Source organism: Aspergillus puulaauensis, chromosome 2, assembly GCF_016861865.1.
Source record: "Aspergillus puulaauensis MK2 DNA, chromosome 2, nearly complete sequence".
Classification (NCBI taxonomy): Eukaryota; Fungi; Ascomycota; class Eurotiomycetes; order Eurotiales; family Aspergillaceae; genus Aspergillus; species Aspergillus puulaauensis.
In genome coordinates, this window is record NC_054858.1 from 78,050 (window position 1) to 100,900 (window position 22,851).

Sequence of the window (22,851 nt, forward strand, 5' to 3'; positions counted from 1 at the left end):
GCGAAGTAGTCGACTTGAACAAGATTCACCAAGCTTGGTCAGTCCTGCAGAAAGCTCTCTTCGAATGGATAGTGAGTCAGAAGCTCATAGCCTGTCTCGGTCACCAGCAGTTGGTTCTCCAGCTTGATGCCATCCTTGCCGCCGACTTCACCAACATACGCCTCGACTGACAACACCATGCCCGCCTGCAGCTCGCCGTCGTAGCCAAAGGCCTCCAGGTCTTCCGGATAGCGGATGGTCGGGTACTCGTCGCATAGGCCCACGCCATGGAACATCATGCTATAGCGCTGAGCGCGGCAGCTTTCAGGCAGACGGTGCCCGTTGCGCGACAGCTCCGCAAAGCGTACCCCTGGCTTGACCATCTCGGTGTTGGTAATGATGTGTTCGTGGGCGATGCGATACAGGCGTTTCTGCTCTGCGGTGGGCTCGAGGTCGCCGCAGATCCAGCTGCGCGACATGTCCACGCACATTCCATATACACCGATGAGGTCCGTATCGAAGCTCACCAGCTCTCCGTCGCGAATGATACGCGGTCCGCATTCCTGGAACCAAGGATTGGTGCGTGGTCCCGAGCTGAGAATGCGAGTCTCAATCCACTCGCCCCCTCGTCGAATATTGCCGGCATGCAGAGCAGCCCAGACGTCGTTTTCGGTGGCTCCGTCGCACAGAGCCTGGCGCATCTCGCAGATCGCGGCTTCGCAGGATGCAACGGCACAGCGTATGGCCAGGATCTCGTCGGGGCCCTTGATCATCCTCGCGTGCTCGGTGACAGCCTGCCCGTCACAGACGTCCACCCCCAGCGCTTCGAGGGCGCGCAGCCCGGCGACTTCTATGCGATCCACACCCAGCCGGCGGTTATTGCCGGCATGCATTCGCAGCAGTTCATCGACTTGGATAGCGAAACGCGTGGCATATTCCTCGGTCCGGTTGCCGGTTTCAAAGTAGAAGAACGAGGCGCCATGGCGTCTTTCGTTGATCAGGGGCAGGTGCGCAGAGAGATGGTCGCATCCATGGAAATCCCACAGCACCAGGTAGCCACTGGCCGCGACGAAGCAGGCGCGGGCAGGATTGTGGGCAGTCCACAGCTGCATGTTGGTGCTGTCGGTGGCATATCGGATATTCAGAGGATCAAACAGCAGGATCCCGCCCAGGTTGCGAGCACTCAGTTGGTCGCAAATGCGCTGCAGGCGATACGCACGCATCGTCGGCAGATGCGGCGGCTGCAGGCCCAGACGCTCCCACTCTGCAAAGGCCAGGGGGGTCGGTCCTATTTCCGCGCGGTCGTTGTCGTTGTGCGAGCCATCGGGTTTGAATGAAGCAGTAGGGTCGATCCGGCGAGACTGGGGAGGGATGGAGAACGGCGAGGCCATGGTAGCTTGCTGCAACAGTCGATGTGTGGTGATGGACCTTATATATGTGGGTACCTGTGTAGCACAAAGATAGAGGGCACCAATCAACACAATTGTGCGTAATCTGCATTCAGTTCCCTGATTGGTTTATCCTCGACCTGGACGTGGTTATCCCTGGTTGGTCTTGCCAATTTAGTGCGTAAGATACATGATTTGTTAGACGCTGCCGTACAGTTGTCAATGGTTCTGTGGGAATATTAGTCCTGTATATCCTGTCGAACGGTGGTTATATATATGCAGTGAATAAACACCAGTGGGGCTTTGGGTCGAATGGTATTTCGATAGTCGTGTTGGTAATGAAGTGGATATCTAAATTATAACTATCAAGTATTCAAGCTGAAAGTGGCATCAGATTTCCATCCCTGAGCCATTCCTGGACTCGCCTGCCCACATTCTCCGGAGACTCGACGAAAACATGCTGCCAGCCAAATATACGAAGGCTCTCATGTCCACCACCGCGTCGGCCCACCTCGCTCGCAGCTCCAATCCATTCCCCTCGCATCCGAGGAAAGGCATCGTCCATGTGGGACCCGACAAACTCCGTTTCATCCTGGTCATCGAGTTGGAAAGGGTAGCTTTTGTGGGCACCAAAGAACGACAGGGCCAGGCGGTCGTGGTTGGCATGTGTGAAGTCATGGACATGCTGAGCGTTCTCAAGACAACAGCTGCCGTCGTTTATATGGGGGCACTCCTTGTCTGCATCACTAAGGCGTGCCCTGTAATCATCAATGCCTCCGGAGATGCTATTTCCCATGGCCACTGTATGTGGCTGTGACCGCCAGCTGGATGAGAGCAGCTCAGAAATGGAAACTGGTTGAATATGCCACTCAACCTGGCGCTGAAAACCTTCGTCAGACGTGTCCTCTGCCTTCAAATGCGCAATAAAGACATTGAAATGCCATCCATGCGAGCAGAAATAACGATCAACCATGACAATGGGGAAATGGCCTTGTGCCCACTCATGCCGGAGCAATAGATATCCCACAAAGCAAGGGGTGACTGTCAGTCCTTTGCCTGACTTCAATGTGGTGCGTGCCAGTAATCTGTGATCATTAGCCAGGAATATACTCCGTATGTAAAGCATGTTTCGGGCTTACCTATCCATCCCCCCCGGAGAGCATCGCATGGCCACACTATGAAGCCAGGCAGAGCTCAAGTCGGAAATCCATACCTGCAGCGCCCGAAGCTCTTGCGAAAAGCGCTCCACACGGGCCTTGCGGTAATCACTGTGATCGAAATCCCAGAACCCTTCCATCAACGCATAACCAGCCTCTGCGGTGTCCTCTGGGCACAGCCGCGCCACCACGGTGTTGTTTACGCTGGAGAAGGACTTGTACTTTGAGAGCACAAATGAATAAACGACCAGGCGGACAAGTATCGTGATATTGTCAGGAGTCCACCTGGTCTCAAATGGAAGAGGGATCTCGGATCCTGTGGACGATGGCGACGTCGAGCGACTTTTCGTCGAGGACGTCGATGACCAGGAAACAGACTTGGATGAATCACCCTCAAAGCTTCGCCTAGGGCCTCCCACATCTTTAAGCAGGTATGGAATATTAGAAGGCTCGGCAGATGAGAATTCCTCCCAGTCGACTGCCCGAAACAGTTTCGGTAGTGGGAGATCCTTCCCACTGAGTCCGACAGACTGTGGCCGTGCGCTCTGTTGAGTTAGGGCTGCGCAGATCTGCTGTGCCTTTTCCTGCGTCTTTCGAAGACGGTGGACGGTCTGGTCAATCCATGAAGAGGGAGCATTCCTATGTAAGCGGTATACTTCAAGGAACATCCCTGCCCTCAAGTGACAGCCAGTGTCTCCGACATGGGCGTCGAAAGCCATGAGCCCAGGGGACGATGTGCCATTCGGTGAATCGAGAAGCAAAGCGCGGAAGCTCGTTAATGCCTCGATGCTATCAGATGCAGCACGGGCTACGTCTGTCAATACTGCCGCATAGAGTGCTTTGGGTTGGCTTTTCAGGCGTTGGTGCAGAGTGGGAAATAACAGGTCCGCCATGTTGGCTGAGCGGAGGGAAGTGGAAGTAATTTGACAATCATTTAGCTCAATGTGAAGAACTCCAAGTATATCAATTATTATACCCGAGAATCTAAGGTTCCAGGGCCGATCTGTACAAACTATCCATGACGAACCCCGGGACCGGTCCTTCGGGACAGCACGAACTACCGTTTGCGGGCCACGCGACGGCCAGAGGGCTGCCTGGAGAAACTCAAAGTACTGGCAGTATGGGCTGGTAATGGGATCGGCTGTCTGTGGTTCGAACGGGAGATTCTGTCGAGCCCTTGCCACGAGAGCGTCTACTCTGGCCCGCGTGTCCACACCAACCTGCAAGTTGGTATACGAAGAGCGACGATCATCATTCAGCTCTGGACTCGTCGGATGGCCTGAGAAACGGGCGAATGCTTACATGTGAACGCCTATCTACATTCAGCATTCAGTGCGAGCATGGCCGGGATACCTGTTGGCAGCCACAGCTTGGATGATCTTCCATCAGATAACGTAAAGTGAATTAGAAGGCCCCCCACCGATGATCAGGACCCAGTCGACACGTTTGACAGGCCGTCAGCCACACCGGGACGTCCTGCGTGGGGCAGCGCCCTTTTCCAGAGCCGATAATCAACGGTGTTGTGGGTATGGCCAGGGGGTTTCCCGATCTGACTGGGCAATATCAACTATCAACATTATAGACCACCGACTAGTCAGAGCTCATGACGCAGCACGCGAAGATCACATTGTTCTCAGCCTCTCGCTACATTCTTCCTTGCTAGTCTATTCACTATTCCCTCCTCAGCCGACACTCCACGATGGTAAGGTCGCCGAGATTGCGCCAGACCTGCACCGACTCCAGCCCCGCTTGCTCAGCCAAGCGTTCGTACTCGACCCGCGTGCGTTGCTTAGCATTGATGAAGCTGTACACCTGCAGATCCAGCCGGCTGGTTGGAGCGTCTCCCCAGTTCGCCAGCAGCGGCTCCGGAGCGTCATGCTGGCTGTCGCCTCGCGGCTGAGTTTCCCCGGCTGCACGGTACGTTGGGCACACCATGTGCTCGCAGATGAGCAGCTTGCTCTCTGGTGTCATAGCCGAGGCACAGGACTTGAGGACCTGGACGGCCTCCACATCAGGCCAGTCGTGGATAACGTGGCGGAGGAAGTAGATCTGCGCTCCCTTGACAGGGGCCTCTTTGAAGAAGTCCAGGGGGGCAAAAGAGGCAATTCCGGTATCCACAAACTCGGAAAAGTTGTCAATGAGGTTCTGTCTCGTCAGATATCATTCGCAATGAACCAGACATTCGGAGGATACTGACCTTGTCGAAGACCGGCTTCGAACTTGGCTGGTCCTGCACCGTCAGGCTGAGCCCTGGGAAGGCCCGCAGGACTGGCAGAGTAGCTGCTCCGATGGCCCCTCCCACATCGACGATATGAGCGTCCTTCTCGCGGGCCCAGGGATAGACTAATCTGTTAGTACTGGACCGTCAAAACCTTGATGGCCCGACTTACGGCTGAGGTACTCTCCCAGGTTGAAGGCCTTCCCACCCATGGCCTTCTGGGTCCGCTTGGCCATTTCCGGCCTGACGGTCGTAGTGTACTTGAAGTAGTCTAGGGGCGTGTCATAGGCAATGTTGAACGGCGCCTTTGTCGGTTCAGTGGCGTTCTTGAACTCCGGGCTCGTCATCGCGTCCCACACCTTGCAGGACGCAGGGCGACAGCCATCGATACTGGAAAACGAATCAGCAACAGGAACTCGGACCTGCGGAATGACTAGAACATACCAATGGCCCACAATGGCCCTCAGCGCCTCTGATCGGTATCGCACGGACAAGGCGTTGTTGGCAAAGGTGTTCGGGGCTACTTCCTCGAAAATGTGGGAATTGCACAGGTTGCGCAGGAACCGGGCCAGAACTCCGGCGTTCAGCCCTGTCTTTGCTGCCAGTTCGTCAATGTGACCAGGGCCCTCGGCCAGGAGGTTGGGGATATCGGCCTGGCAGGCGACGAGAAGAGAGGTCTGGTCGTGGCATCCGTAGGTGAAGTCGTTCAAGTACGTATTCGGCCCACAAAGAGCCCGCAGCATCTGTCCAGCAGAGGCGATTGACTTGAGAGCATACAGGACGTTCTTCTCGTCTCGCCGATGGATGGGATGCTCGTCGACGGCGTGGAGTGTGAGTGGAGGATCCTGGTGCTCCAGGACGGCGCCCTTGACGACATCGATACTGGACACAACGAGATCCCGGAGCATCTCGAGCTCACGGACAGGGTTAGATTCGGCCGACATTGTGTGAATAGTCTAGAAGTGACTCCAAACGGGCAGATGTTCTATTCAGCTTTCCTGCAGCTCCCATTGAACCCTGGGCTTTTATGCTGAATCCGAGCCGCGTACGCACCGAGAGATAACGTTTGCTGTAGTCTCATGGGTCGTTTAATTCTCCGTAATAGGCCTTTTGCCCTGTATGTCCAAGCCCATGATGCTCGTTTCGTACTTCTCCGAGATCGGAATCTTTCGAGGCTGCGCTGATCTTCTGGTTATCGCACTGCTTGACGTCCTTCTGTCGACGAAAAACGTCACCGTCGATTATGACAGACGTCGGCATTTCTGAAAGCAGATGGATCCTTTGTAAAACTGGATCCCATGGGGTTGACCATAAATTAGGCGTTTGGTGGAGTGGAAACGGCACGTCTGGAACGGTGGAGCAGGCAATACTCCTAGTCTGCTGTCTCCATGACCCAGCATCAAGGATCGGTCTTGGATATCTGATTTAAGCACTTGGTGAACTGTACGCTTTGCTTGACTGCTTGATTGCCTGACTGTCACTGTACACCAGCAAGATGGGGCACATTCATGCTCTGTTCTTCGATGCGACCACCGCGATCACTCTAAGACCAGTCGTCCTTTTTGCTATTCTCATACTTTTCTTTGCGCTGTTTGTTCAGAAGAATTCTAGCAAAAACCTACCAAATTCGCCGCATTTCTTACATCACGATGGGAGGTTGATGAAGACTCTTCCCGGGGATGCGCGATACACTCGATTCACGCACGGGTACAGCGCTCTACTTTGTTTATTCACAGTACATACTGATACCTCAACAGCAAGGAACTGTCTAAGGCTGGGCAGGCCATGTGTGGCGATGAGCCCTATCTGTTGAGAAACAAATCGAAGCGCGACCTTGTCCTCCATACTCCGGCGCAGATGAGAGACTTTTTCAAGGGAGATGGCAAACGTGAGTCTTTATTGATTCTTCATGGACAGGAAGTTAAGTCTGACCTCTAAAGTGCACACGAAGCAGCAGGATGCAAGCATGGGAGCGTACTTTCTTCGCAGTCTGGGCCAGTGTGTAGGAGCGCAGAATGGACCACGCTGGCACCAAACTCGCTATCACTTGGAACAGTTCTTCTCTGCTGTTGAGGCTGCTTCAATGATCACGGATTTCCAGCGGGTTTTAAATAACTGGGCGAAAACACTGCCGGCCAATGCAGCATCGCAGCAGATAGGCGACAGGAAGTTCCTGACCGACAGCGTTGAGATTTGTCGACAACTCCCTTTTCGCATGATTGCGATGTGTCTTTATGGAAATATGCTAACTGACGAGGTGAGCCTATTGTCGTGTTTGTATATCTTGGTTCTAATTATTTAGCGATTCGATATGCTGTGGCGCCTCAACAAGATCCACGAAAAGGTGACGCAGTATACCTTCTTTGGCACATGGGAGAACATGCCCTACTATCATCTGCTTCCCACTACAGCAAACAGAGTGCTGGCCGAGTACGAGGAGGGGTGGAAGGAGTTCAACCTGGAGATCATCAGCGCAGCAAGAAAGGTACCCTCCCTTGTTTATCACCTTCAAGCATTGTCTATAACTTACGATAGAGAAACACGTCCTGTCGAGCATCACGCATGTTCCAAGTTGTGGAATCCGGCGATATGACAATGGACATGGTATGGCCTCCAGTGCTGCTTTCAAGGCAGGCTGCTGACAATTGGAAGTACCTTCAATCTCTAGATGAAATCCTGTTCACGAACATCGATGTCACGTCTGCCCAGTTTGCGTACGGCTTGATTAATATGGGCAAGTCTCCAGCAGCTGGGCGCAGATTATACGACGAGGTCAGCACCGTTGCTGTCGAAGAAGATGAAATCGACTTTTACGCCCGCAAGGACGATACATTCCTGCACAAGATGTATCTCGAGATATTGCGAACCAACCCGCCCATCTGTTCGTTCGCTTTTCCTCTCCAGTTGATATTTCTAGCTGACAGTTGTGATCTCTAGGGTTTACCTTCCCCGAAACCACCGCGGTCGAGAAACGAATCGACGGATTCCTTATCCCAGCCGGTACCAACGTTGTTATTGATACATTGCGACTGAATAAATCGTCTCCTATCTGGGGAAACACTGGCCATGAGTTCCACCCTGAACGATGGGATCATATCACCACTGGGCAGGCGCGGTATAGCTGGCTTGGATACGGAATGGGGCCAAGGAAGTGCCTGGGAAAGAACTTTGCCAACATCATCCTGAAGCTGTTCATGATATCGGTCAGTAGGCACTTCACACTGGATGCAGGAGAGGGGGCAGTTCAGATCAAAAGGGATCGGTTTACATGTGTACCGGAGCAGTTGGTGGCGTTTGAACAGCGGTAGCGATAGTTTAGAAGTCTATTATATAGCGATTCTGGATACTAGTTATGAATTATGCTCTTAAGGTGTTCCCCATTGCTCTATATTGAATATCCTTCATGGCTAAGAGAAAGAATGTCCACATTAATGTACAAATTATATTCTAAAGCCATCACCTATTCCAAGTCCATCACCAAACACTGTACGCCCCTCTATATCAGATCTACTTCCGCAGGCCCGGGATATCGGTGTTGCTTGCATTGCGAGGAATCAAGTCGAGGGTCTTGAGGAACTCGTTGGTGAAGTCGAGACCGGTGACTGCGAGGCCCTCGCCAACGACTTCAAGGACGCAGGCCGCGACAAAGGTGACATTCAGCGTGATGCCGGCAAGATCGGGCACCCACTTCTCAGGATGTCCCCACCAGAGGATTTCCCAGTGCAGCTCGTCGATGAGCTTGTCGAAGTCGACGGTCTTGAGGTTGACGATCTCAGACACAACGCGGTCGGTAGTGGGCCAGAGGCACTTGAAGAAGGCGTCAATGGCGGAGCTGTCGCTGGCAGCAGCATCGATCAGGCCTGAGATATCAGGGGAGGGTTGAGCTGCCTCAGCCACAGCCGGGGTGGTTGGGCTGGGCACATCGGAGGACGAGGAGGACTGGCCAACGGCAGAGGCAGTTAGGCCAAGCAGAGTCAAGGGGAGGAGTCTCATCGTGAAGAAAAGGGAAGAACGTCTTGAGGTGATGGTCCTCATACCGTATTCTGGACGCCTTGCATTGTTTTATACTCGGCAGGAAGACCACCACGGAGAACAGCAGCATTCTATCCGGCGTGCAGAATCCAGATAGGCGAGATAAGGATCTACACGCAGTGCACACCGCAGTCTAGAATTTGAGTATTTGACAGCCCTGATCGTGCATGTCAATGGTTCACGTCGCGGTCCACAGCAAAGCAGGGCCTGGTGCCAGAGTCCGCAAATGGCTGTCAGGGACGGTCGGTCGTTCACATGCAAATCGCCACGCGGAATAGGAACTACTAGCAGGTTAAGCACCACAGTTTGACAGGTTAAGCATACAGAGTGGAGCCCAAAAAGGCCGTTCAGGGTGTTTATTCCGATATGGAGTCGCCATTCAGTCTGGGTCCGATTTCGGTGGCGCAGAGTATGTACGCCTGCAGTCTGCACTCTACGATCTTTCCCAAATGCGTCAACGGCCCGATATCAATCATATCAATCACATCAGTGGCAGGCCTGAGTGATCCCTCTGGCACCGTGGTTCCCGCTGATCGGCAAGGCTTTGTGCCGTTGCGACGATCACGGAGCATCTGCTGCATCTGGCACAGTCCGAGACATAATTTATGCCAGTGCATCTTAGTTCTGCATCGGCTGTTACAGCAGGACTCATGAGGATTCATGGCTTAGCGTGGAAAGGCCAATTGAGGGCTGCCTGAGTCAGGACGAGCCACCTGAAACTCTGGGCGAAGGCTATCACATGCAGCCTTGCTCATGAAGGGTGCGAGGAGGGACAGGATGCCTCTTTTATTTCTTTTATCACGTCTCGTTTACTCCAGAACCGCTTTGCGTGGGAAAGGCAGCACAGCACAATGTTGAAAACACTCCCCCTGCTGGTCCGGCTGCCGGAGCCATGGAAGACCTCTTATGAGCTTCTGGTAGTCGAATACGAACTCGCCGTGCGCAAACTTAAGCTAAGTCACTCTCCTCGTGCGGACGATGGGCCTCTGCCGCCGGAGCCGCTACACCATGAATTCTTGACCTTCACCGACTTGGCTCTTCCTCAGTCGTTGACTGCTCCGGACGAGGGCAACAACCTGGCATGGGCAAGGGCACAACGAAGCCCTATTACGCATCTCTCCTGGTCTGGAGCCACGCCCACTGTGGGTCAGATATGGAACGTGGTCCACGCAATCGGGATACTGCACGATGACTTCGAGATCTTTCGTGCGGATCTATCAGGGGACGGTCAGGAGCTGCTGGAACGAGAGCTGCTGGCAGTTGGACTCGCTACGCCTCATCCCAAGCCTTCCTCACCTCCAGGGAAACCGATTCCCCCCTCGACAGACCATACTGGACAGTTGGTCTTTTCCCGCAGCAGTTTCTGGCAGGGAGCAGGCTCCCCGTTTGGTGCTCGCGCAGCATGGGTTGCTGACCCAGCTATCCACAACCATCTACGAACGCCGTTAAATTTGTATCCCAGTCGACCGTTAGAGTATACATTGACAACAGAGTTTCCTAAGCGCCAGGTGCACGCATTGCACCCAGTACGCCCTCCCAAGCCAGCACCCGGGTCACGCATCTACAGTCGCTATATTCCAGCCCTTGGCGAGTTCTTCTCCGTATACGCCCTGGACTACACCAACGAGGAGCACCTGCACCTCTTCCACACATGGCAGAACGATCCCAGAGTGGCCGAGCAGTGGAACGAAACGGGCACGCTGGACCAACACCGCGAATACCTACGCCAGATCCATGAAGATCCCCATCAAATGGCCGTGCTGGCCAAATTTAACGATATCTTCTTCTCCTACCACGAGATCTACTGGGCCAAGGTTAGTCCTCCGTTATCACACCCAGTACAACAAGCTCACTGCTCTCGTCTCACAGGAAGATCATCTCGGCGCACACTACAACGCCGGCAATTGGGACCGCGGACGGCACTCTCTCGTCGGCGACACTCGGTTCAGGGGGTCACAGCGGGTGGTTGCATGGTGGTGTAGTCTGATGCATTACATCTTCCTGGACGAGCCTCGCACCGAGTACGTGACTGGCGAGCCCAAATTTGCCCATCGAGTTCCCCTTGCGTATGACCATGCTACGGGCATGAACCTGGCCAAGGTCATCGACCTGCCTCATAAACGTTCCGCACTGATTCTGGGGAGTCGAGACAAGTTCTTCCATGTAGCACCGATGCGTTTCGACGGCGTTGAAAATTTGGATCGTAATCCATATGGCGTGCTGAAGCTATAGCGGTTTGTTTGAATTAGCAGAACTCCGACCAAGTCTTGTGGAGTCGCGTGCAAATATACGATATACAAGTGGTAGTAGATACCTCCTACGATAGAGTCATATCATACACAAGTCGGTGTTGGATGAGTAACAAGAGGGGTTTCACTCTATGGTATTTTAAGTATCCTTTTTTATACAAAAGAAGACCGAGTATAAACAGAAAGATTACTATATCTTGGCTTTTTTCTACAGTTAACTAGCTACTTGAACATTATCAGGCTTATCTTCATTATGAATGGTTTCTCTGCAGGAGTATTCACTGTTCGGCGGTTGTATCTGGCCAGCCCCCAACCAGCAGATTAACAGCGTCAGCCAGCTTGGGGGCCGACCCACTTCGTTGTTTTCGCATAGTTACCTTGGATTATACTTACTGATGCTGGCAGCGAATGAGGGCATGTTATTTGAAACGTTCATGCCAGTCCGGGTAAGCCATAATTTCCTGCAGCGAACAGCCCCCATCCCATGCCACACCATGAGCTGCACCCTGGTATAAGGATAGAGAGACGCCCTCTGGACCTGAGCCCTCCGTTCCTTCACGTTGGTATCTGTTTGTTTATTCGTCTGGTCCAACGATGAGGTACACTCCCACCCTTTTCGCCCTTCTGGGCTCCGTCGCCACGAGCTACGGCTGGGTCTTGGATGCATCATGTAACCCATATAAAGATATGGTAATCACTAGCATGAATAGTGCTTTCGATATGGCCAGGGCAGGGAATGATGTTCTGGAGGCCATTGATCCCTATGGAGACGGGACTCCGAACCAGGCTCAGCTCGACCTGGTGTCTTACCTTTTCGCTGATACAATGTCGAATGGCGAAGTTAACCCTTCGCCATTTCGCACGGCCCGCCGTATACACGATATGATTCTGGCCTATGACTCCAATGTCGGACGTCCTATGCCAAACCCTCCGCAGGATTTGTCAACCTTGCGCTTTGCGAACGTCGTCGTCTTTTGCAACTATGAGCGTTTCACCGAAAACCGAGATTGCGACGGAAACGAGGCCAAAGGAATGGCTTGCGACACAGCCATGCGCCAACCTTTCCAGATGGGCGACCTCTATAGCGAGTGCAAGAACAAACCCTTCGGTGGAGGTGGCACCGAGGTCAGTCTTTTCTCCAGAAATGAGCACACGGTCTCGCAAGCTAATCCTGTGGCAGGCTTGGACAAAGTACTTCGATAGTCGGAGAATTGGAAAGGCGTCCATAATCCAACTATGCCCCTGGTACTTGCAACAGGTGAAAGGCCAAAAGTTCAAAACCTTTGAAGACCTGGGGAACAAGCCCTTCCCGGCTCGCAAATTGAAGGATAGGCTCCTAGGCAACACTGCGATGGATTTGGTAAATACGTTTTCTGGCACGCTGCTGCACGAACTGTCCCATGCACCGGCAGACATTGGAGCACGCGATGGAGACGGGGACGATTCATACCGCTGGAAGAACTGCCGTAGGTTGGCAAAGCAGGGCACGACAAACGCAGAGAGCTACGCTTTCTTCGGCCTGGGAGCGAGGATGATCGCTAGCCAGGACAATCCGCAGCGGCCCATGGAAGACGGCTCCATCCAGGTCCTCCCTGCAGGCGCAAAGAAGCGAAGGTCTGACAACGTCCTGGTCAACCGGGCAGATGCTCCAGAAGTCACCAAGACGGTGGACCACGGCCCTGTCACTCTGGAGCCATCCGATGCTGCGTCCCTGACCGATGTCGTCCCAGCTGGGGAGAGCTCTGCGGTCATCTACGACGTCCACACGGTCTTCCTGGACCCAGGCGAGGATGATTCATCCTCTGGCAGCTTTGGCTCGAGCACATCAGACACGTCCGAGCCTACCTCTACAGCTTCAACCTCTGGTCGACCCGGTTCCACATCAGACACGTCCCAGTCCACCTTTATAACTTCGCCTCGTGTACCAGAGTCGCCTGGTGTATCTGATTCTACTTCCTCTGATCCTACCTCTTCTAGTCCTCTTATTGGTACTACCTCAGCTGGCTCGACTTTATCTGGCCCTGCCTCTTCTGGCCCTCTCGCTAGTTCGACTTCAGCTGGCTCAACTTCATCTGACTCTATCTCCTCTGACTCTGCCTCTTCTAGCTCTACTTCATCTGATTCTACTTCCGCTGATTCTACCTCTTCCAGTACTGTTATTGGTACTACCTCTTCTGACTCTACTTCATCTGGTCCTACCTCTTCTGGTCCTCTCGTTACTTCGACCTCAGCTGGCTCTACTTCTTCTGACTCTACTTCTGGCTCTACTTCTGACTCTACTTCTGATTCTCTTTCCTCTACTTCGTCAGGCAGCGCCCCTTCTGTTGTCATTACAACCTCGGAGGGGAACCCTATTACCTCGACTGTGGTTGCTGAATCAACCCCAGCTCCTACTTCCATTACGTCTGCGCCAGAAAGCAGTGACGTGACGACAGTTACATCAGGCTCATCTACAACCACAGTCCCAATAACTGTTGTGGATGTGACCAAGTCCGACACGACGACTCCCGTCACATATACATCCACCCGGACCAGCGCTGAGGACGGCAAGCCTACAGACGTTTGGGTGTGCACTGGGTCTCTCTGTGACTCTGACTCGGATTCTGACTCTGACTCTGGCTCCGGCTCCGGATGCAAAATCCCAGCCTTCTGCAACTCACCCGATCTGGGCACGTCTTGGGGTCTTTGCTGTGGCTTTGCCCCAGCGCCTCTCCCTGATGGCACAGTCCCTCCCCCTGGTGGTCCTCCAGCTCCTCCTCCTGCTCCCCCAGGTGGCCCTCCAGGTGGTCCTCCCGGCGAAGAAGGCTCTCCCAGCAACAGCAACGACAACCAATCTCAGTCGACCACTCAGACATCATCTTCAACCAGTGAATCAAGCTCTACCACATCCTCAACATCTAGTGAGCCAATGGCTGCGGCGACAATTACTGGTGATCAATTCCTGGAGGCCGCGCCTGTTACCTCGTGGTATGAGGTGCAGCAGTCGCTTCTGTCGGAGCTCATGGCAGACACCACCGATCCATACATTACCTGGACGCCCTCAAGCTCGTCCTCTGGCTCGCTGTCGTCGCCAACCTCCAAGCCTCAGATCACCTCGTCGTCTGCTCCTTCGACAAGTCCACCCACATCCGCCGAGACAACTTCATCAACAACAGACACGACCTCTGCCTCTTCTACCACTGACAGCTCCGACTGTTCTGTTATCTCCCAGGGAGACATGCGCATACTCTCCTGTCCGTCGACCACTAGTACTAGCACATCGTCGACGTCTACCTCTTCTCCAAGTAGCAGCTCCGGCTGTTCGGTCTCCTTCCAAGGAGACATGGGCGTACTCTCTTGTCCGTCGACAACTAGCTCATCGACGACTAGCACATCGTCGGCCTCCAGTGTCGTTCTGTCTGGCTCCCCAACGTCCTCTGGGACGCCTACCACCTCTTCGTCGTCCAGCTCATCTGCATCCCCAACGCCATCTGAAGACCCAGGTACGGCCGACTGTAAAATCATCTTCAAGGATGATCTCGCCTCGAAAAAGGACTGGATGTACAAGGTCACCATGTCTGGCGACTGGGTAGACGAGAAGGTCGTCAAGACCGAGATCTCGACCTGCAGCAACGAGGGAGGCCAGCCCTCAGCGTGGGTCTGGGAGGACCAGGGTGACGGCTTTTACATGGCTGGCTTCGACCTGTACGATCTGTCGGACGAGGACTGTGTGGCATCTGCCATCAGGAGCGCCTCCTCCTTCAATGTGAAGGAGTTGACATGTAACGATTATATTGGCGAAGACAGTGATCTGGCGATGGAGTTGACGGACCAAAGCTCGAGTTAGTGCTGTACATAATTGAACCTATTAATAGCTGTGTATAATTATTAGTATACTGTCTTTCCTATATCTACCACTGTGCGCAAAGCACAACTCATAATATTATTTCTACAGCACAAGGCCTTTATACGCAAGTCTGTATGTCTAATTACTGTTTCTTCCAGCGTCATCAACCTCCACTGTCATCTCTGGCTGGGTCTGGACCGTGGGAGCGCAATAGAGCGAGCATCAGCACTCTTTTAGAACTAGTATTGCCCCCCTAGACCCCTGAATCACTGAGGAACGTGGGTCGTGTAAGCCAAGCAAGAATAGTAAGTGTAAGCCATGTTTTCGCCCCTGCGAGGTCGCGCCTTCAAACACAGAACCCACAAGATGGCCAACAAGGATATACCACCTGAGGTTCAGCAGCAGGTTGCCAGGGAGTTTGATAGGATAAGGGCAACGATCCTCGAAGGGAACGAGCCTGGCCTGCCCCAACCAGGGCCCATGTTTAACTCAAGCCCGCGAGGCACCACGACAAGCCAAGAAAAATATGCGCCAGGAGGTCATAATGTCCCGGGTCCTTTGAATATTACCAAGTGGAACATCGACCATCCAGTAGTGTGGATGAACGCGATTCTCGTTGTAATCCTGGTCTCAGGGGCGTTTCTATTTTGGGGCTGTATAGCCCTGATGCAAGCAGCAGGACTCGTCGCACTATTAGCTCTGGTCGACTATCGAGTGTCCAGGTACGTCTAGACTCTTTCCATTATATAACTCTCGTGCTAATTCTATCATCACCAGATGGTTGCTGCATAAGCGACCGCTCAAGATTGGCCCTACCACAGAGTGATATGTGGCTTATGCTGAAATTTCGACCAAGATGGACGAGCCTGACATGATTTCCAAGTCCTCCAATGGTAATGCATCACTCGACATTCATGGACACCTACAGCCTAGAATCTTATATTGTATGCCGCTGGTGTGAATGCCCGAAGAAGCCCGGGTCTAGCTTTCTCACACCCAGCACAGCCATAGTCTATTCATTACTACTCTTTAGCCAATTGACAACATCGTGATACAAGATAAAGCCACCGGTTAGGGTTTAACTGGCGTGAGTTAGGTGTTCTTCCTAAATCACAATCTTCGTAAAGCGATCAGACTGTAACAGACCGATACCATGAGGTATTCCTTTATATCGTTACCCAAATACCTGGGAAGCCATATTAAAAGTAATACTCAGATTCTTGACGACGATTTTTATCCGCGATAACAACGAATGGAGCACATCAGGCCACGGTTGTGATAGCCACGGGCATGGGATTACTGTCAGTTCAGGCTTTTATCAACAAAAAATAACAAGAATGATAATGGAGGATTTTAGTTACTTAGAAGACCCGTGGACAATCTTACATGCTGAGTGCTGTAGATACACATGGAAATTGTAGTATACACAGTTGAACAGGATATTGACTAGACAGCAGCAAACTATTATGGTCGTCGGCTCGTCCGAGTGACCGAAATGCGTGAGTAGTACAGGTTATATGCGACCGGAATAACTATCAATGGTGTTTAAACCTCCTAGTTGTTGATTGCAGGTCGTAGGCTTGAGCGAATCTATATACAGGCATAACTTGACTCCCTTCTATATTCGCCTATAGTCGCCTCTTCCGCACCTCTGTATCTTGTTACAGTGTCCTAGTAGGCGTTGACACAGACTCCCGGAACGCCTGCTTGAGCCCCCCTCTGACAGGACTGGCCCTCTGGGCAATCTTGAGGGGTCTGGCAAGCTTCGCTACCTACAGGGATAGATGGTCAGTACATTTGACAAGCTATCTGTAGACTCCCACATACCAACTGCGGCCATAATGGCAACCATGACGAAGGCGAGGAACTTCATTGTGGGCTGTTTATGCAAATATGAGGATGATGTTATTTGAATGGGACTGGGTTTGGATTCGTAGCTGAGAGTCTCTCCCACCGGATCAAGTCGCCCTATTTATGTCCACCTGTGCCCGGTATCGGGCCCCTGTGCACCTTTCGCCCCCAGAATCCTGTGCTGAACGATGGAGTACGAGGAAGACATGAACAACTGTAGTCGAATCAGATAAGATCAGGCGATCCAGATCGTGGAGATATAAGCCAGGCGGGACTACATAAGCCAAACTTTGTATGTATCCAGTATCCAGAATAAGTCAACGTGATTACATGCAGTCCGTTCTCTGGTTGAGCGTAATGCGACGATCGGAGGACTTTGGGCCCAGCGCATTCCATGCGTTGTCATCAACGGAGAATTGTTGGTTTTGATCTCGTATATTTCGATGGCGGCTCAGTCGGTGCCGCTTATCAGATACACTCATAGTTGCACCCACGTCCCAGCACACCTTGCAAGTTGAGCAAGTTGACATGTTGTTGCAAAATTGGCATCCGAATGTATTTGTCAGGCTTTTCTGCTTTTGCTTGCAATATGGAAAGCGATGGGAGTTATTCAAAAGTTAATGGAAATTCTCTAGTGTGAGGCATTGTCGTGCGATATATATACTTTGAAAAGATCTGCATTTTTCAATGCTGCAACCAAAAACCATCATTTCTGTATTCACATGCTGGGAATACGAAAATAGCTCTAGAATACTTAGCAAAGTCTTCATTTAGTATTGTTATATACTGTGTGTAGTGAATATTGCTGTCTAATGTTGTGGTTGGTGTTCCCAAAAAGGAAGTCACGACTCGAGGTTGTGGCTTCCACTCTGGGACTAGGAATGCCACTAGCCCCATTTAGCTAGGCCGTGTCCTGGTCAGGTGACCCCCAGTACAGTGCGAGCTGCGCGTCCAACTCGCGTCCCTCCAGTCGCTTCATCTTCAGGCTCTGCTTGACCGGCGAGATTCCCTCTGCTTTCGCCGACGCGAAAACCACGTCCAGCTCCTCCAGCGTCCGGCCCTTCGTCTCAGGGAAGAAGAAATACACGCACGGTATCAGCGCTGCATTGAACACCGCAAAGATCACATACGTCTTGTACCCCAGGTTCTTGAACGCCGGCGGGGTGATCATGACAATGAGGAAGTTGGACATCCAGTTCGAGCTGGTCGATAGTGCGTTTGCCTGAATGCGGATGCGCAGGTTCGTGATCTCCGCTGGATACAGCCAGGTCATACCCAGCCAGCCGATGGCGAAGAATGTGTTGAATACAAAGAGGAAAACCGTTGCCGTGACACCGTATTTCGTGTTCAGCTCTGGCGCTCCGTTTGGGAGGGTTCGACCCGTGGAAACTGTCCCTGCCAGTATAGCCATCGAGGCCATCATTCCGAATGCTCCGATTAGCATGAGCTTGCGTCGTCCTGTGCGCTCGATTAGGGGCAAGGCAACCAGCGATGCTAGAAAGTACTCCGTCCCATTGCACGCCGCAAGGAGGCGGGACATGTCAGGAGCAAAACCTAGTGAATTTTCAAAGACAAAAGTGGCGTAGTAAGTAATCAAATTGATTCCGCACATCTGCTGAAAGAACTGTGCTACAACAGCCAAGACGGTGCGCCGGAGGTTCTGGGATGGACCATTGGTGAGAAGCTCTTTGTACCGGAGTGGACCTCCCTTGCTCTGTGCGGCCAGCGCGTCGTTGATGTTCTGGATTTCCTGCTCGACTTCCCTGTCATGCTCGGGCTTTCCGACCAGGCGCGCGGTTACATCCCGGGCTTCTGTATGCCGTCCCTGCATGATCAACCATCGCGGAGAGTCAGGGAGATACAAAAGTCCGATCATGACAACGATGGTAAAGAACGACTGGAACATGAGCGGGAAGCGCCAGCGGACAGACCCTGTGAGGAAGTAGAACCCGTAGTCAACCCAGTACGCGATCATGATTCCGGCAGAGATGAGGGCACCGGAGAGCATGATCAAGACACCGCGTTGATGTGGGCGGGCGCACTCACTCTGCCAGGTGGGAATTGCTGATGACTGGTCAGTGCTATTGTCTGGGTATCAGATGAAGTAGGACGTACTGGATGTCACCATTCCGTTTCCAATCCCACCGACGACTCGCCCGGCCACAAACAGTCCGTACTCAAAGCATGCTGCCTGCATAATAGTGCCGATTATCATCAGCAAGGACCCCCAGAATGTCGAAGACTTTCGTCCCCAGCTCTCGCCATAAACGAGAATCACCAGGGAGCCCAACCAGCATCCTATCTGGTATATTGCCACGCCTGCAGCCTGTGTATTGGCGGTCCCCTTGCAGTTGTCCGGATGCGGGACCCTTCCCTCGGGAGTTTCAATCCAGCACAGCGGGTTGAAATCGTCGCGCGGTGTCATCAAGGAGAGTTGTTTCTGGAAGTCGTCCAGCGTGAGCAGAGAGCTCAGAACACCCTGGTCGTATCCAAACATCAGGAAACCGCAACTCGCAATGAACCCGATTGAGATATTTAGAGTACGACCGGACAGATGGGACCCCCGAACGCTCCATTCTGGAAGGTTGCCCATCCAGTTGAAGTAGCTCCCCAAACCGTTGGTCGCTTTGGTTCTATTGCGCTCACATTGGATGCGCTCGGCCTTGCTGGAAGCATCCTGGTTCTCAGTGTGGCTGGGGGAATTGGAAGAAGTAGAATCTGCCTTCTCCTGGAGAGGTGATGAGCGAGTTGTGCTGGACATTTCAAACCAGCAAAGTCAAGGGGAACAAGTAGACAAGCACTGTAGATGCCTCCCTCTTCTCTCCCCGTGGAGGCAGAGACGATTTATACCCACCGCCACGCGAGAGAGTGCGAGAGGCATTGGCCTGCGCACGGCAATGCAGTATGCAGTGACAATGTACGACGATATGCAGTCGTATTGCGTCTGAGACACTCTCGGCACGAACTTGGCGATGGCGGAATTGCCCAAAACGGCAAACCAGGGCTGCCCAAGACAACACCAAGCATTGGCGCGTCCTTTTATCCTTCGTGGCGGCGTCTAGGCGGCTTCTAGGCGGCTGCATCTGGCGCGGCCGATGTCATGCAGCCCTGATCTTGATTCGGTTCCCTGTTTGCCCCGGCCCAGTCTGGTTCGCGTGATGACTTCCTCAACCTCGAGGTAGAACGACCAGAGGCACGCGACAGTATGCAGCAGGCTTGTGTGCTGCACTTGACTTCGCAACAATGGCCGATGAAGGATATCAGGCCGCCACCGCATGCAGGTGGTCGCACGACAGAATTGAGATCCACATCTGCTTAGCCTTACGTCGACCAAGAGCCGTATCCTGCTAGTAAGGGGTTTATCGCGCAGCTCGATGAACCTTGAATGCACGCCCGGATTCTCCGATTGTGACCTGCTGCAACCGGGCGTAACTGCCTGCTCTGAGAAATTTGTCCTCATGTTGCTCGGCCCTTACGGACCACCTGGTATTGGGCAACAACCGGATAAGAATATCGGGGCAGTACGGAATATCGCGAGCTATAAATGCCGCAGCGATCGACAGAAGATCTACAGCTCGGCTCTCTCGGCTCATTAGAGAACGGGAATCCCTTATACGGGTTGTATCTGGGTTGTATCCGGGTGGAGAGTTACAGCATCCTTCTAAGGGTTCGCATATTTGTCGACAGAATGCGGGAGAGCTGACGGCGTCCGTGATAGCGGCTTCCAGACAATGCCTATATGAGGATTCGCATGCTGTCCTGACCAAGAGCTGCGATTGAATCGCTGTATGGTACGGTGACAAGGTAGGGCTTTGTGATGGACAGGGGCTGGCTTACGGGGAATATCCCACGGAATCGGGCGCAGGTGGATTCGCCAGGGAGATTGGATACTAATTAAATATGGTCTTTTAGATTGTAGTGAGACCGAGCGACAAATTATACAGAGTGCATTCAATGCGAATCTGCCTCCACGAGTTTTGATTCCACGCGTGGTCGTCCTTGCGTCGCTCCTTGCAGCGCCATCGAAAGCGTTTACTCCTGGCATAGGAGACTCTCCAGTTCCAAGCCCTTTAGACAGGCAGTTAAGTGTCTGCCTCACCGGCCTTGTTCTGTGATTTGGTATTTGCTTTATATCGCTGCCACTCGAGCATATTCAGGTCGCCACCAATTGCTTTGAACCTGATCGTTGGTCAGCAACATTCAGTAGCAAGACAGACCAGACTCACCATATCGGGTCGATATTGTCCAAGCATAAATGCGGCGAGACATCTGCCTTTTTCCCCCCTGCGCGGTCTAGGGCAGTCCACCCCATTCCCAGATGCGCCCAGGGGTTCGATTCGAAGTAGCGGATCTCAAAGTCCTCGTACCGCGGCCGCTCGATTACCTGCTGATAATGCAGCGACGAGCCTGGCCAGATGGCGTTGACGCGGCCCGTTTCGTTGTTTCTATACCCTGGTTCATATCCTTTTAACTGACATCCTGGTTACGGAGGTGAATGGACCTACAGCTTCGACAATCGTCACTCCAGACAGTGTGCTTCACCCACTCCTGGACATGCTCGTTGAACTGGTCTGTAACCTGCTGTCGAGGAACCCAGCTGCGGATATTCTCATTCTGCATCTTCTTCAGCAGCTGGATTGCATACTCGGAGACCGAATGCAGGGGGGCCATGACACTGCCGTTCTGAATAGGCCATGACGGGCCGATGAACGTGAGGTAGTTGGGCATCTCCGGCACAGCGAGCCCGAGATACGCCTCGGGGCTTTTCTCCCACTTGTCGCGGAGGTCGACTCCATTCCGCCCGATGGTCGCAAACTGCGGACGATAAGTGTTGTCGAACCCAGTCGCACAGACAATGGTGTCTACCTTCCTCTCTACACCGTCCGCCCCAACGACACCATCTTCAGTACAGCTGGCAACAGCAGTGAAATGGACATCGACATTGGACTGCTGGATGGCCTCCATATAAGGGTCTCCGGGTGTTATCCGACGACAACCAAAGCCAAATTCAGGCGTGAAGCCTTGAGCCAAGCGCTCGTCCTTGATGATACTGGCAGTGCGCTGGCGGAAGAAATTCGATGCCCCCTTCTGAGCCACCGAGTCGCGGTAGAAGGCTCCCCACATGCCATTAACCTCGGCCTCGATGCTCTTTGCATGGTCGACCAAGGCTGTCGGATTGGTCTTGAATTCGGTGCATTCACTCTCGCTGTAAACCTTTGTTGGTGTCCCTGTGTTGCCTGCTAAAACGCCGAACCAGACGCCGGTGCGTACAAAGACGTCAAGATGGCCTGTACGTGGTTGCATACCAGCGACAGCCTGAACGGAAGATGCACCGGAGCCGATGACTGCGACGCGCTCGTCTTTCCACTGCTCTGGCTTGTAGTTGTCTGGCCAGCTCGCGGTGTGGACGACCCGCCCTTTGAAGCGCTGGTGCAGTCCTGGCGTATCGGGCCACTGTAGACATTAGATAGAACGTCCCAACTAGAGGGGGAGTATAGTACTTTGGGATTGCTTAGTACTCCGCATGCGTTGAGTAGCACATGGCAGTAATCGTCAAACTCCACCGGCTCATGTCCAGGCAGCTGTCGCCGGAGACGAACATTCCACTGGCCCTTGTCTTCGACCCAGCGACTCTCAATCACTTCTGTATGGAACTGCATGTACTTTCGGAGATCGAAGGCATTGCACACCTTGTCTAGATATTCCCAGATATCGGCGGCATAGGAGAAGTAACGCGGCCAGTCGGGGTACTTCAAAGTCAGCGTCACTATCTGCAGTTCTGGAGGATATACGAACTAATGCAAATCGATAAGTGTACGCATGACTGGGAATGTCACAGCCAGCGTTTGGATATCGATTCGTGAGCCAGGTTCCTGATTCTGTCAGAACCTTGAAAACAGTGGACAGGAGAACCGACCCCCAATATCGCCGCTCTTCTCATAAACAACATGGTCCATGTTCTGACACTGCTTCTGCACCTGATACGCCATCAGGATGCCCGAGAATCCAGCGCCAATCGTAATGACACGCAGCCGGCGATTGTTTGGGTCGTTCCATGTTGTGTCCTGGGGGATCGAGTATGCAGGCACCTCAGGCTGAAATGGTCTTACTCGCTGGCCCTGCCCGTTAATGTAGGAGACTGTCATGGCGT

General features: G+C 53.0%; 10 protein-coding genes across 10 annotated transcripts; 4 read left to right on the forward strand and 6 right to left on the reverse strand.

The window, feature by feature from the left end:
- Nucleotides 1-38: 38 nt before the first annotated feature.
- Nucleotides 39-1,370, reverse strand: APUU_20022A (M24 family metallopeptidase; the record flags this gene model as incomplete). The annotated part of the gene is made up of 1 exon (XM_041698617.1): nt 39-1,370. The coding sequence occupies one exon, from the start codon at nt 1,368-1,370 to the stop codon at nt 39-41; it is 1,332 nt and encodes a 443-aa protein (XP_041551784.1).
- A 370-nt stretch (nt 1,371-1,740) lies between these two features.
- Nucleotides 1,741-3,417, reverse strand: APUU_20023A (uncharacterized protein; the record flags this gene model as incomplete). The annotated part of the gene is made up of 2 exons (XM_041698618.1): nt 1,741-2,452; nt 2,507-3,417. 2 exons carry the CDS (start codon nt 3,415-3,417, stop codon nt 1,741-1,743), a joined length of 1,623 nt encoding a protein of 540 aa, XP_041551785.1.
- Nucleotides 3,418-4,195: 778 nt separating this feature from the next.
- Nucleotides 4,196-5,686, reverse strand: APUU_20024A (uncharacterized protein; the record flags this gene model as incomplete). The annotated part of the gene is made up of 4 exons (XM_041698620.1): nt 4,196-4,669; nt 4,722-4,867; nt 4,915-5,132; nt 5,187-5,686. The coding sequence occupies 4 exons, from the start codon at nt 5,684-5,686 to the stop codon at nt 4,196-4,198; spliced, it is 1,338 nt and encodes a 445-aa protein (XP_041551786.1).
- A 551-nt stretch (nt 5,687-6,237) lies between these two features.
- On the forward strand, nt 6,238-8,050 carry APUU_20025S (uncharacterized protein; the record flags this gene model as incomplete). The annotated part of the gene is made up of 7 exons (XM_041698621.1): nt 6,238-6,449; nt 6,500-6,630; nt 6,683-6,999; nt 7,045-7,227; nt 7,280-7,346; nt 7,411-7,623; nt 7,680-8,050. 7 exons carry the CDS (start codon nt 6,238-6,240, stop codon nt 8,048-8,050), a joined length of 1,494 nt encoding a protein of 497 aa, XP_041551787.1.
- A 199-nt stretch (nt 8,051-8,249) lies between these two features.
- On the reverse strand, nt 8,250-8,735 carry APUU_20026A (uncharacterized protein; the record flags this gene model as incomplete). Its single annotated transcript, XM_041698622.1, has 1 exon — nt 8,250-8,735. The coding sequence occupies one exon, from the start codon at nt 8,733-8,735 to the stop codon at nt 8,250-8,252; it is 486 nt and encodes a 161-aa protein (XP_041551788.1).
- Nucleotides 8,736-9,625: 890 nt separating this feature from the next.
- Nucleotides 9,626-11,006, forward strand: APUU_20027S (GNAT family N-acetyltransferase; the record flags this gene model as incomplete). Its single annotated transcript, XM_041698623.1, has 2 exons — nt 9,626-10,588; nt 10,644-11,006. The coding sequence occupies 2 exons, from the start codon at nt 9,626-9,628 to the stop codon at nt 11,004-11,006; spliced, it is 1,326 nt and encodes a 441-aa protein (XP_041551789.1).
- A 611-nt stretch (nt 11,007-11,617) lies between these two features.
- APUU_20028S (uncharacterized protein) lies at nt 11,618-14,849 on the forward strand (the record flags this gene model as incomplete). Its single annotated transcript, XM_041698624.1, has 2 exons — nt 11,618-12,148; nt 12,204-14,849. The coding sequence occupies 2 exons, from the start codon at nt 11,618-11,620 to the stop codon at nt 14,847-14,849; spliced, it is 3,177 nt and encodes a 1,058-aa protein (XP_041551790.1).
- Nucleotides 14,850-15,215: 366 nt separating this feature from the next.
- APUU_20029S (uncharacterized protein) lies at nt 15,216-15,675 on the forward strand (the record flags this gene model as incomplete). Its single annotated transcript, XM_041698625.1, has 2 exons — nt 15,216-15,571; nt 15,627-15,675. 2 exons carry the CDS (start codon nt 15,216-15,218, stop codon nt 15,673-15,675), a joined length of 405 nt encoding a protein of 134 aa, XP_041551791.1.
- Nucleotides 15,676-17,601: 1,926 nt separating this feature from the next.
- Nucleotides 17,602-19,461, reverse strand: APUU_20030A (sugar porter family MFS transporter; the record flags this gene model as incomplete). The annotated part of the gene is made up of 2 exons (XM_041698626.1): nt 17,602-18,764; nt 18,816-19,461. The coding sequence occupies 2 exons, from the start codon at nt 19,459-19,461 to the stop codon at nt 17,602-17,604; spliced, it is 1,809 nt and encodes a 602-aa protein (XP_041551792.1).
- A 1,321-nt stretch (nt 19,462-20,782) lies between these two features.
- Nucleotides 20,783-22,846, reverse strand: APUU_20031A (flavin-containing monooxygenase; the record flags this gene model as incomplete). Its single annotated transcript, XM_041698627.1, has 6 exons — nt 20,783-20,879; nt 20,927-21,152; nt 21,206-22,154; nt 22,220-22,450; nt 22,497-22,573; nt 22,618-22,846. The coding sequence occupies 6 exons, from the start codon at nt 22,844-22,846 to the stop codon at nt 20,783-20,785; spliced, it is 1,809 nt and encodes a 602-aa protein (XP_041551793.1).
- Between the last annotated feature and the right edge of the window lie 5 nt (nt 22,847-22,851).